Below are 15,000 nucleotides of genomic sequence, written 5' to 3' on the forward strand. Positions count from 1 at the left end.
ACCTAATGAAATAATTCGAGGACGAACAGTTGACAACCCACAAACCAAATTCGGAAGATGTGCTGCTGACCTGGGCTCTCACACATACGCCTCTCTCTCTCTCTCTCTCTCTCTCTCTCTCTCTCTCTCTCCCACTCGCACAATAGACGAGTCGAGTTATCGACGGCCCCGCTCCCGCCGCCCCCCCAAATAAACTCGACCCTGGCTGGGTTCGGTTTCATGTAACCCGATGTCCTTCCTTAATCGAGCGATGGCTGTTGGCCCACTTCGAACCAATCGACTCCTTGGGTCCCCCCCCCCCCACACATACACACAAAGGTCGCAAGGGGTGTAGGTGGGTGTGGGGGTGTGGGTGTGTGTGGGGCGTGGTAGGGTAGTTCGATCGCCCACTGACTGGCTCCTGTAAACACACACACAGACCCACACACACACACACACAGAAAGAACGTTACGTGTATGTGTCGTGTGGGCGACCGTGTGGTCACTGTAGTTCTGTAACGAGGGTACAGCAATTATCACTCTGTTCGTGTAGTTCTTTTTTGGTTGTTAGTTACTGGTGGTATTTTGGTTATTATGGGATATTTAGAATAAGGTCAGAGATCTGCTATATCATTGGGTTGACGATGTGTGTGTGTATGTGTGTGTGTGTGTGTGTGTGTGTGTGTGTGTGTGTGTGGGGCGGGGGTGGCGACGAGAATGGATGAAGGCAGCAAGTCTGAATATGGACATGTGTGTGTATATGTATATGTCTGTGTATGTATATGTATGTATACGTTGAAATGTATAGGTATGTATATGTGCGTGTGTGGGCGTTTATGTATATACATGCGTATGTGGGTGGGTTGGGCCATTCCTCGTATGTTCCCTTGCGCTACCTCGCTAACGCGGGAGACAGCGACTAAGTATAAAATAATAACTTATTATTTTTCATTTATTTTGTTTTGTCGCTGTCTCCCGCGTTTGCGAGGTAGCGCAAGGAAACAGACGAAAGAAATGGCCCAACCCACCCCCATACACATGTATATACATGCACGTCCACACACGCAAATATACATACCTATACATCTCAATGTACACATATATATACACACACAGACATATATATATATATATATATATATATATATATATATATATATATATATATATATATATATATTAGGAATTTCCAATGAGTGACCTTTTGACATTTGTACACCCTTCAGCTGTCAATTCTCTTGACCTGTCAAGTGGTAATGTGTCATGTCATACTCTTGTATCCCCTTCACCAACACAGACGGGGATTGGGTTGCTCTCATCAGTGAGAGAATGGATTCGAGGAAGACTAATTGAGGGTCTCCTATCTTTTCTTTTCTTTCAATGAGACTATCCAGTCCATTCTCCTCTCTCTCTCTCTCTCTCTCTCTCTCTCTCTCTCTCTCTCTCTCTCTCTCTCTCTCTCTCTCTCTCGAATGCTTTTTACGTCATCTTCACTGAACATTCGATACATCTTTTTTTTTCCTGTAATGTATAAGATTTTATTTATATTCCCTTTCATAAAAATCATATATATATATATATATATATATATATATATATATATATATATATATATATATATATATTTTTTTTTTTTTTCAAACTATTCGCCATTTCCCGCGTTAGCGAGGTAGCGTTAAGAACAGAGGGCTGGGCCATTGAGGGAATATCCTCACCTGGCCCCCTTCTCTGTTCCTTCTTTTGGAAAATCAAAAAAAAAACGAGAGGGGAGGATTTCCAGCCCCCCGCTCCCTCCCCTTTTAGTCGCCTTCCACGACATGCAGGGAATACGTGGGAAGTATTCTTTCTCCCCTATCCCCAGGGATATATATATATATATATATATATATATATATATATATATATATATATATATATATATATATATATATATATTGAAGGCGTTGATACACTGCCATAGTGTGATCGACTGTTATACAATCGCTTGTGATTCAATCTATCCCAGGTAATTGGGTACTGGGGACACAGACGACGGTAAGGTATTCCAGGCCATCCCAGACCCTCAAAAGATCTGGGAATGTCTTCTTCAACAACACTTGTCTGTACCCACATCGAGTTCTCCCCCATCTTCTTTTTCCAAGCGTTCACATCTTCGTAAATATTTTTCGTTTTGTTTTGAGATTTTTTTTTTTCACCAGTAAAAACAATAGTTTAAATTTTTGTTTTTTTGTTTTTGATTGCGTGTAAACTTGCCATTATACTTGGTTTGATCTGAGGAAACTTTTATTTATCTATTTTTCTAGCGATCAACATCATTATAATTTGTTATTATTTTCTCCAGTATTTAAATATCATCAAATATGTTGACATCCCGGTGTTTACATTTTTTTCAACGCCAACACTTTTCAAGAATTTATAAAAATCTGTAGTTTTAGTATTTAACCTTAAAAATTCATAAATTTCTTTGCATTTAGTCTTGATTTTTACATAAATTTTTGATATTTTTATTTCGTAAATTTCTGTCATCCATCTTCGTCCTCTCGAAGGCGATGATGTTTATCTTCCAAATTTACTTAAAATTTTTTCGATGTCCAAAAATCTAATTTTACTGTTGTTAAAACAAATAAATAAAATTCACCGTGCTTCATCCTCTTTCAGGTGGTGAATATGATCTAAATTCATTTCAGTTTGCTCGATTTTTCAAATTTCAATTTGATTTTTTGTCCTTCAATAATTTCAGATCATCTATTTACTTCCTTTGCAGCTGTCTTGATAATTAAAAATCTAAATTTTTAATCATTTAAATTTCGGAATTTTTGGGCATTTAAATTTTTCGAAATTTAAAAAAAATTAATTTTAAATTTCTGAATTTTTAAATTTTTTAATTTTTTTTTCAACAAAGTCCTTGTCATACATTTCCTCCCTCCTGCAGGTGGTGAAGCTGATCTTCCAGGGCATCCTACTGAGCCCGCCGGACACCTGCCCGCCGAAGGTGTGCGACGTCATGCGCCTCTGCTGGGCCACGGATCCCAACGACCGACTCAAATTTCCCGAGATCCTGTCGCACCTCAAGCGCCTCCAGCAGGATCAGAAGAGCGGCTCCAGGCCTTCCTCCTCGACCTCCTCCTCCTCATCTTCGACCTCCTCTTCCTCCTCCTCCTCCCGCCCTACTTCGGCGCCCGTCGCGCCGCCCATCACCTACAGCGAGCTCTGCCCGCAGGACGAAGGAGGCCTTCAACTCGACGCGGACCAGTACCTCATGCCTCGCAAGGCTGACTACCGCGAGTACCTCACGGTCTTGAACGACAACGTGTGACGACACGGGGCGCAGGCGAGGCCTCCGGGCGAAGGGCCGACTTCGACGACGTCTCTCACCGCGGGACATCGAAGTAGTGCTGCTGTTGCCTCCTCCTCCTCCTCCTCGCCTCCCTCTGTAAGGCGCCTGGGCCAGTCTGTGATGGCCCTCTCCTCCGGGCAGGCCAGCAGGTCTTCCATGTCTCTCTGAGTGTGGTCCTCCAAAGAGGAGGGTTTTAGGGTTCTTCTGGAGAAGGAGGTCTTTGGCGTTCACACAAGGCGGGCCTGAAGAGTCTTCGATGGGCGTCTTCGAAGGTGCCCAAAGGGTCTTTGGCGTCACCCGAAATAGACCAAGAGGGGTGTTTGACGGCTCTTGTAAGGTCGACCAAGATGGGGTCTTTGACGGCTCTACGAAGCGGCAAAGAGGGTCTCTGGCGTCTCTTTAGACGTTACCGAAGGTCCTTCGACGTATCCTTGCAGTCCTTCGAAGTCCCGTGATTCTCAATGCGACGTAGTCTCCTCCTCCTAAAAAAGATCTCTGAAAGGTTTTTCGAAATGGTCTGACATGGACAACACCCACCCAAACGCCCTCCTTTCCCCCCCCCCCAAACAACGCCTTTCTCTACGTAGTTCACGTCATTCATCCCGCCTAACCTACAGTGCTACGGTGAACTAATGGCCTAGAAAAACACCCGCTCACTGTTGGCAGTGACGAAGGGGGACAAAAAAAACAACCAATTTTTTGATGATGGCGAATTCACTAACAATACGAAGTGCTGATTATCATTTCCCTGTTGCAGAAAACTGCCGGGGGAAAAAAAAGAGCTATACTGAAGTGAAAGGCATGGGCAGTGAAACCTCTTCGAACGTGCAGTGCTTGATTGTGTTGCTCTGTTAGTTACAGTGAAAAGTACATGACCAGTGAACTGCAGTGATTATAATGTGGAGACGTTGCGCGCGCGCGCGTGTGTGTGTGTATGGAGCGACGACAGAACAAAACAGGAATTTCAGTGCTAGAAGGAAGTCACAGCAGTGCAACAACATGGTCACTGCTATGGGCAGTGAAGTCAGAACAGCACAGCGATGTCACTGGAAGTAGTGATCCCAACAGTGCACTAACGGCCGCTACCGAAAGTAAAAGCCACAGCGACGTCACTGCAAACAGCGAGTGACGTCAGGACACTGCAACAATGATGTCACTGCTCTGAGGAAGAGTCGAGAGCAGTGCAGCGAGACGTCAGCGCTCACGGGGAGATGGCCAGAACGGCGGAGCGAATGTCACAGTCACAGACAGTGAACTCAAAACAGTGCCAAGGTTGTCACTGTTGTACACAGCGAGTTGGTTCTGAGTGTAGCGGTGGCGCACCAGTGCATTATGGTCGGTACGCCACGACGACGGCACCACCATATGACCATTATCGGTGGAGAAAGGGGGGATGACAGTGGTACACACAAGTGGAGCGCCCCCACCCACAGGTACACTTAAGGCCGACTGTACAGCCCCACAGGTACACTTTAGGTGCACACGGTACAGCCCCACAGGTACACTTTAGGTGCACACGGTGCAAGCCCCACAGGTACACTTTAGGTGCAGACGGTACAAGCCCCACAGGTACACATAAGCGCGACGGTACAGCCCCACAGGTACACTTTAGGTGCACACGGTACAAGCCCCACAGGTACACTTTAGGTGCACACGGTACAAGCCCCACAGGTACACTTTAGGTGCACACGGTACAAGCCCCACAGGTACACTTTAGGTGCACACGGTACAAGCCCCACAGGTACACTTTAGGTGTAGACGGTACAAGTCCCACAGGTACAGGTTCCTAGGACTTAAAAAGAGCGCAAAGGACCTCTCGATCAATTCACGTAATCATACACAAGTGATTTCGGACCAGTGAACGACTCTACAGTGCTCTGCATAGAGCAGTCACTGCTTATGACTCAAGAGACTTGTTACATAGCAGTGGTAATACACACAGTGGTGCACAGACTCACACGTTACTCATAAAAGCGATCTCTACATATATCAAACACTTGTCTGACACCTTTAATGAGGCGTTGTTTTACCCTTTTCTTTTTTTCTTCTTCCTAATCACTTCAAAGTGTGTTTGTTTGCGGGTTGGTTACCCATCCCTTTGGGCTGAGTCTTTCAGATGAATTGGGTTCGGACGAATGTTCACATCACGGTGATGAACAGTGAGGGCGTGCGTGCACCGGTCACGAGAGGGGGGGGGGGGGAAACTAGTTTAAATGGAAGGGGTCGCGGAAGAAAATGTAATGGGGGTTCCTCAATGGTGTACTTTAGCAACTTTGTGTTCTTAATCTTTCGATACAGCCAGCCTACACTTAGGTTCGTGTTTCTTTAATTAACCTCAGGTTGCTAATTGATAGTTAGGGCTAATGACCTCACGCCTGATGACGAGCATCATTACGACAGCAAGGGTTTAATTTCAACCTCAGAAATGAACACCTTCATCAGATGTTCAAAGACGACTCAAAATGCGCCATAAACGCCTTCAAACATCTTAACTTGTCCAACAGCTTTTGATGTTGATAAACAAATAACCACCCACACACACACACACATACACATACACATACACACACACACATACACACACACACACACACATACACATACACACACACACACACACACACATACACATACACACACACACATACACACACACAAACAATACGTCAGAACAAGTGTGGCTTAACGACCCCAAAACAACGGTGAAAGAGACACACCTCCCTTTCTAACGACCCCGACGGTTTGGCCCTATCGAATAACGTCTTTATCGCTTGGCCTATCTAACTGGCAGTTAATCGAAGAAACCTAAGGTCTAAAGCAGTCAACCACAATCCCTCTTCTGTACGATGTGTAACAGCCGTCAACTAACGACCCTTCCATCCGATGGCTAACGACTCTCGAGTGATGGCTGATAACTAAACAACTTGTCCCCCCCCTTTCGTGTGTTTATCGCCAGCCAATGGCGGACGACCTCGGCGTTTAATTTGAAACTGGATCACCCAACCAGCATTCACGAGTCATGAAACCAATCTATTGATCTCGAACCTTCTATTCTCGCCCTAAAACCTAAATATATATATATATTATATATATATATATATATATATATATAGCATTCCTACGAGTCCATGGGGAAATGAAACACGTTAAGTTGTCAAGTGCACTTTCGTGTAATAATCACATCAGAAGAAGAAACAAAACAAAAAAATCATGTCAGTTGATATACAACGAAGAGACGTAACTAGGACGCCATATATATATATATATATATATATATATATATATATATATATATATATATATATATATATATATAATGTCCTTTTCTATAATCACCAGAGAGCGGCCAATCAGATCCCTTGTACTGGAAAGAAAAACGAGCCAATCAATTTCATCCCTGGCTAGTTCAAAATGCATCAATCCTTGTCGCAAAGTATCGTTCAGCGAGCGATGGGATGGGGGGGGGGGGGGGGGTCGGTCCCCTTCCCCTTACTGTCCCCATCTCTACCCATTTTTTCTTTACGTGCAGTTTGCTTAAAGTCACTCTTGAGAGTAAGGGGGGGTCAAAAAATTATATATATATATATATATATATATATATATATATATATATATATATATATATATATCACATGTTTACCAAATGGCGTCCTAGCTTCGTCTCTTCGATGTATATCAACTGACTGTTATATTTCTCTCTTGTGTCTCCCCTGATGATGTGATTATTACACGAAAGTGCACTTGGGAACTTTTCGTGTATCATTTTCACCGTGGACTCATAGGAATATATATATATATATATATATATATATATATATATATATATATATATATATATATATATATATATATATAAATGGGAAGACGAGTGTCTTCATCACGTATATAATGAATAAGGTATTCAAAGGGCGATTAGCGAGTCAGGCAAAATCTCTTCCCGAAGTGAACGGAGCGGATGAGGGAAAAACGAGGAGGGGGGGGGGAGGATGACGTAACTGGCCGACGAGAGAGAGAGAGAGAGAGAGAGAGAGAGAGAGAGAGAGAGAGAGAGAGAGAGAGAGAGAGAGAGAGAGAGAGAGAATATAAATGTGGCGAGAAATTCATGGAAATGTCATATTTCCGAGGGGGCGGGCTTCAAGAGACGGAGGAGGAGGAGGAGGAGGGGAGAGAGAGAGAGAGAGAGAGAGAGAGAGAGAGAGAGAGAGAGAGAGAGAGAGAGAGAGCGCAGGAGCGGGGCGGAAAGAAGATAACAAGGGTTGGGCGTGTGTGTGTGTGTGTGTGTGTGTGTCTGTGTGTGGGCAGGCCTTGATGTGGGGGAGTTGGGTGGGTGAGTGGGAAGGCAGTGAGATGGGGAGAGTGGGTGGGTGATGATGGGGGAGTGGGGGCGCTGTTCGCTCGGGGGGGTCGAGAGAGAGAGAGAGAGAAGGACGAGTGAGAAATGAGAAGGAAGGAGGGTGGGTTACAGCTTGCTCCATGGCAGTGACAGAGAATGCCTTAAAACATAACACACGAACAATAACAGAGAATATAACAGACGAACAAAAATAGAGAACATAACAGATGAACAAAAACAGAGAACATAGACGAACAATAACAGAACAGACGAACAAAGAAAGAGAACATAGACGAAAAATAACAGAGAATATAACAGACGAACAATAAGAGAACAGAACAGACGAACAATAACAGAGAACATAACAGACGAACAATAAGAGAACATAACAGACGAACAATAAGAGAACATAACAGGCGAACAATAACAGAGAACATAACAGACGAACAATAACAGAGAACATAACAGACGAACAATAAGAGAACATAACAGGCGAACAATAACAGAGAACATAACAGACGAACAATAACAGAGAACATAACAGACGAACAAAAACAGAACATAACAGACGAACAAAAACAGAGAACATAGACGAACAATAACAGAGAACATAACAGACGAACAATAACAGAGAACATAACAGACGAACAATAACAGAGAACATAACAGACGAACAATAACAGAGAACATAACAGACGAACAATAACAGAGAACATAACAGACGAACAATAACAGAGAACATAACAGACGAACAAAAACAGAACATAACAGACGAACAAAAACAGAGAACATAGACGAACAATAACAGAGAACATAACAGACGAACAATAACAGAGAACATAACAGACGAACAATAACAGAGAACATAACAGACGAACAAAAACAGAACATAACAGACGAACAAAAACAGAGAACATAGACGAACAATAACAGAGAACATAACAGACGAACAATAACAGAGAACATAACAGACGAACAATAACAGAGAACACACCAGCGTTGATGAACTCGTGGCCATGTTTAATTAAGAAACCATTAGCGACACACACACGAAATATTCGTTAATAACAACGTACGAAATCGATAACGAAACGTGTGTTGTCATATCACATTTGCTGTTCGTCGGGGAAAGTATATAATAACTTATGTAACTGGATAACGAAATGTGTATTCTGATAACACATTTACCGTTATCCTTAACCTGTTAACCACGGATAATGCAAAGGACACACACACACACACACACACACACACACACACAGTCAACTTTATGTAATATTTATATATTAAAATATTAATATCAAAATCATTCATACACATTAACGTTAGAAATATAAAAATGATGGGATGACAATTACTTGATATCTGTAACGTATTTGTATATCAAAACACAATTTTAGAAATTCATTAACCAACTGAAAACACAATATTTTATATATATATATATATATATATATATATATATATATATATATATATATATATATATATATATATATATATATATATTAATTAACAATAGAAATGAATCAGTCAACTAAATGTACGTAGAGCACTGAGAAGCCTTATATTATTTTCTGTAATAGAAAAAAAAAAATTCCCAATTTCATTGCCGACTTATGACCCGTTGCGCTTTTTCTTAGCCATATTTTCCTATTTTCTCATATGCACGTTTTCTTTGCCTTATTTTTCTAATTTGCGCGTTTTCTTTGCCTTATTTTCCTAATACGCGCGTTTTCTTTGTCTTCTTTCCCTATTTTCTAATATGCACGTTTTCTTCGCCTTATTTTCCTATCTAATATGCGCGTTTTCTCTGCCTTATTTTCCTAATACGCGCGTTTTTTTTGTCTTACTTCCCTATTTTCTAATATGCACGTTTTCTTCGCCTTATTTTCCTATCTAATATGCGCGTTTTCTTTGCCTTATTTACCTAATACGCGCGTTTTCTTTGTCCTCTTTCCCTATTTTCTAATATGCACGTTTTCTTCGCCTTATCTTCCTATCTTCTAATATGCACGTTTTCTTTGCCTTATTTTTCTATTTTCTAATACATCAAGGAAGAACAACGCTAACTTAAAGAGTTTTTGCACATAAGGACATAATCATATACGCCAACAGAAGTTACGCATCTGAAACGCTCTTGAGCGTATTCATGATTTTAAGCGTACAATGGCCGCACACAACCATTTCCCATTTTCTATAGAAACGGAGCCTTAAAGGGATAACATTTTTCTTCTGGGTTCTAAGTTGAAAGGAGCTCTTTTATATATATATATATATATATATATATATATATATATATATATATATATATATATATATATATATATACATTCGAAGCTAAGAAACCACGGAACGCAAGAATACGCAAGTGAGTAGTATATCTAAGTATACATATAGCATTTTTGGTGTTTATACATATATACACGTTCTTGCTAAACAATTTGTATATTCTCACCAGCTCAGTTGTAGTATAGTTAAAATTGCATTGTTGACTATTTATATGCCATGCATTATAGACAGAACGGTTATAATGCACATTATTTATATTGTACAATAACATTCGTTCGCCAGTATTCTTCGGAGAAGCTATTTCAGTAGTTTTGTTACTTCATGCACACTGAAAGTTCAGTGTGCGTGACCCTATGGTCATATATATATATATATATATCATGGACTATAACTGTGCCAAAGAGGTATGTTTACATAGCTTATCACAGGGCTCAATATATAAATTCTGTGCCTATCACAATATGTCGCAATGCTACACATGTACATATAATTATAATGTAACTGTTTTTTCTTTCGACTTCCGTTTTCGTCTCTTAGGATAAGGAATTTAAAAGAAAAAAAGAAAAGTGCATTAAAGAAAGCGTTGGTTCAGAGAGAGAGAGAGAGAGAGAGTTTAGCTACGAGATGATCAATTTAATTATTATTTTATTTATATATATTTTTTTTTTTTTTTTGCAACCGTCTTTGATATGAATACCCTTGATGACGTAGGATGGTTCGCGTTAACTACAATGGTTCGGTTTCCTGTCGATCATCCTTGACCCACTGGGTAGCATCAAAAGCCCCCCCCCCCCCATGACCCATGACCTGACCCCCCCCCCCGTCCGAGGTCAAGTCATAGTCTCGGGCGAGGTCACGAGGGGTTAAAGAAAGAGAAAGAGAGAGAGAGAAAAAGAAAGAAAGGTCATTGTGCTAACGAGCAGCGAGGTAGTTAAAAGTCAGGGGGTTAAAAGAATATCCGAAGTTCGGGTCAAATATCAAAAGACTTGGAGGGTCGATATTTGGGAAAGGGGTCAGAGGGGGGGGGGGCAGCCTCTCCCGAAGATGAATGGTGAATATTTATACATGAAGAAGGGAGCGCACGCACGCGCGCGCGCTCCTTGGGGGGGATGGAGGGGTATATAAACTACAGCTTTGACAAGGAAACTAAAATGGGATTAGGACAAACCCAACCACCATTTAGTGCATGGCTAACGAGGGCAATCGAAACAATGCGGTGCTCATTTCGTCGTGTTCCAAAAGTCGGTTCGGTATGACGTATATGTATATACATATATACATACACATACTCGCCTTATGTAGGGTTGAATGAGAACACGCACTCGTTCACTTACACTCGTTCATAAGACCGTGTGTTGTGAGTTGGACGACGGGCCAGTTTACATGTGTGTGTGCGTGTGTGTGTGTGTCAGTCATCCACACGGAGTGGATGTGTACATAGCGTTGTGTGCGGGGCATCTACATCGTGGATCTACAGTATTTTGTAAGTCATGTCCCTCATAGTGTTTAGAAGTATAATTACCAATCTACAGTATTCCTATGCGGGTACACCGTGTTTACAATACCCAAGTATACATCGACCTGATGTACATTAATACAATCATGCATATACATTATATATATATATATATATATATATATATATATATATATATATATATATATACATTACCAATCAAAGTATTTAGCTCATCCTGTCTCCTGATTGGCTATAGAGTGATCATATGGGAAGGAGACATCCAATCAGACCCTCTGTCTGAAAATTATAGACTAGAGGGAGAGGACACATCATTGTCTCCGTCCCTCTGATTGGCTGAGAGCGAGTGATGGACGTGTTTTGAGCCACGCATCCCTCCTCCTCTGATTGGCCGGTCGCAGACGGAGTTCTGGTCGTAATGAAAAATATATTTTTATATTTTCTATGATTTTCTTAGTTACGTAATTGGTTAGGGAGGAAAAAAGAAATATATATATATGTACCCATGAGGCAAAATAAATATCTATGTCTTTTTTCAATTCCTTGTGTTTCAAGCCAATCACTGAATTGGGAAGGGAGGGTCAAAAAGAAAGTATATTTTTTCCCCCCATACTTTCAATATGTCGTAAGAAAGAGGTCGTGAAATCCTTGTTTTGTACATAGTATTTTACGTAAAAAATATTTTACTTTTAAGTCTAATTTGTAGTATACGCAAATCAGTATTTCTTCATTCCCCCACCACCCATTTTCTTTAATTTTTTATTTGCCCCTTAACGCGTGTGTGAATCATGTTTGATACATAATTCTCATACATGAATGGAAGAAAAACACAAACAATCGAATGATGAATAGGATATGTATGCTGATCAGTTCTGTCAACACAGGTGTGTTTACACAAGTGTGTTTACACTCTCCTTCGTATCAATAAATAATGTATTTTGTGACTGGCTGTTTTATTATCACACCTACACTCCATCTGACCATTGTACACTTCAACTGTCGTTCCGATACTGGGGCAATTAAACATTCACAGGTAGGTGGTTTAAGGGCCAGTTCACGATGGTAATGAGCCAGACTGTTAAGGTATGGTAAACTTAACTAACCAATTACCATACGAAGAATACTCAACCCTTCAATTTAACGAACTTATTATGTAAACATCTACGTCTCAGTCCTTCACTTTAACGAACTTATCACGTAAACATCTACGTCTCAGTCCTTCACTTAGTTAGTACTACGCGTCGCATTACGCTCGCATCATCAAGGGCGACGCAAACGCGCGTCCGAGGACGCAACTCTCACCTCGGCATCCTTTCGCAAAGGCGTCCTCGCGATTTCCACACACCTCTCTCGTAAATACAGGGTGTGTGTGTGTGTGTGTGTGTGTGTGTGTGTGTGTATGGGAAGGGGTGAGTGAGTGGTGGGGAGAGGGATGGTTGAGGTGTGTGTGTGTGTGTGTGTGTGTGTGAGGAGGAGAGGGAGGGGTGAGTGGTGGGGAGAGTGGAGGGTTGAGATGTGTGTGTGTGTGTGTGGTGGAGGAGTGGATATGGACAGTCAATTAGTGGGGGAGAAAACTGGAGGAGGAGACTGGAGATGGTTTGACCTTGAAGGTGTACACAGTGTCTGAGCACAAGGCTTGACATTAGTTATAATAACTAGTTATAACAAGTTACAATAATAACCTTCAGTGAAAGGAAAGCATAGTTAAATAAACAACTCCACCCACGTCGAACAAGTCTATAAACTCCACGAAAATGTGCATCCACCTCCATGGTTATCCAATAACTTCTTTATGACATTATGAATTATTATTATTATTATTATTATTATTATTATTATCTTTAACTTCTGTTCACTACCTCTCCCTCCCTCTCTCTCTCTCTCTCTCTCTCTCTCTCTCTCTCTCTCTCTCTCTCTCTCTCGTCACGAGCGCTTTTGATCTCTATAACATAAGTCAACAAATGAATGTTTTACGTTGTGTCCAGCAGTCCACAAGCCCAGACGGGGGATTGGTTACAATAATGATTAACCACTGGGTCACACATTCACTAGTGTGTAAACAGTTCTCACAACGTAACAAAGTCCCCCCCCCAAAAAAAGAAAAAAGCTAAAAAAAAAAAAAATGGTACAATCACCAAACGTACTGACTGCACGCGCAAGGCGCCAAGGTTCTGGGTGAACTGAACCCCAATGTTCTGGGTGAAGTGAAACCAAGTTCCGCTAAAAGAGGATGTGTTAAGGAACCATTACTATCCCGGATGACCTGTAGCCACGACGGGTCGTCGACTACTGCCACCAACGCCATCTGAACGGCAAGGTAGGTAAGTTACTTGTACACGAAATCGCGCGCGGATCACCAAAGTACATAAACGTGCTTTGGGGGCGTATCATTCTGTAAAAGCATCCAGGAGCTGTTTCAATCTGACCAACGCTTGTCGATACACACACACACACACACACACGAACACACACACACACATACAGTCACACTCACACATACACACGAACACACACACACACACACACACACGAACACACACACACACACAAAGAATTTATACCAATTTGCATTGTAAACTGGTGGATCTTCAAACAAATGACTGTGTGTGTGTGTGTGTGTGTGTGTGTGTGTGTGTGTGTGTGGGGAGAATTCATCTTTCGTTCTCTTTTTTTTTTTCTTCTTGCCAGCAGACAGCGAACACTGGCTCATCCACATTTGCCCCCCAAACCCCGCCCTTAATGTCATGATTCGCGCGTTGCCACGTTTTTCTGCCCAAACTATCTAAACAAACCGGGCGGGCGAAGACGTACGTCAGGCAGACACACACACACATACACATAGACAACAAGGGATTGTTGTTCGACTCTGGGACCGTTCATGTCGTGCGTTTTATAAGTTATTAATACACCAGATATCGCTTTCGCGCTAACCCCGACCTCGTTGCGCTGATCTGGTGGGGTAAGAGGAATGTATCCGATGCAGAGATCTTCCTGCGTTGGACGGATGTGCGTTGGACGGATGTGCGTTGGACGGATGTGCGTACAGGACAGCGTTGGATGGGTGTGCGTACACGCCAGCGTTGGATGGGTGTGCGTACACGCCAGCGTTGGACGGGTGTGCGTACACGCCAGCGTTGGATGGATGTGCGTACAGGACAGCGTTGGATGGGTGTGCGTACACGCCAGCGTTGGACGGGTGTGCGTACACGCCAGCGTTGGATGGATGTGCGTACACGCCAGCGTTGGACGGGTGTGCGTACACGCCAGCGTTGGACGGGTGTGCGTACACGCCAGCGTTGGACGGATGTGCGTTGGACGGATGTGCGTACACGCCAGCGTTTACGATGATGAAAGGGCCAAGCATGCCTTAGCCAAACGAGGCCAAACGACGCCCGTGAGAGCCAATCACACACGCCGGCGAACCCATACCAAAGAAAACGGAAAGCTGGTAGGACTATTGTATTATTACTTCTTTTCTTCTCCTCCTTCTCCTCGAACCACCGTCTTTATAATCAAAGGGATAGCGTTCTTCGTTGATCCTTTGTGCGTCCACTAACGAGCGAGCGAGCGACGAACGGAATT

General features: G+C 42.3%; 1 protein-coding gene across 1 annotated transcript in view; it reads left to right on the top strand.

Annotated features, from left to right (window-relative positions):
* The window catches only part of LOC139752242 (uncharacterized), a 70,831-nt gene extending 58,469 nt beyond the window's left edge, over positions 1–12,362 (top strand). Inside the window, exon 8 of the mRNA XM_071668276.1 lies at positions 2,882–12,362. Within this exon, the coding sequence (XP_071524377.1) occupies positions 2,882–3,295 (414 nt within the window). The 3' untranslated portion in view covers positions 3,296–12,362. The remainder of the gene's footprint in view (positions 1–2,881) is intronic.
* The last annotated feature ends 2,638 nt before the right edge of the window (positions 12,363–15,000 follow it).

The sequence above is a fragment of the Panulirus ornatus genome, chromosome 12 (genome assembly GCF_036320965.1).
Source record: "Panulirus ornatus isolate Po-2019 chromosome 12, ASM3632096v1, whole genome shotgun sequence".
Lineage (NCBI taxonomy): Eukaryota > Metazoa > Arthropoda > Malacostraca > Decapoda > Palinuridae > Panulirus > Panulirus ornatus.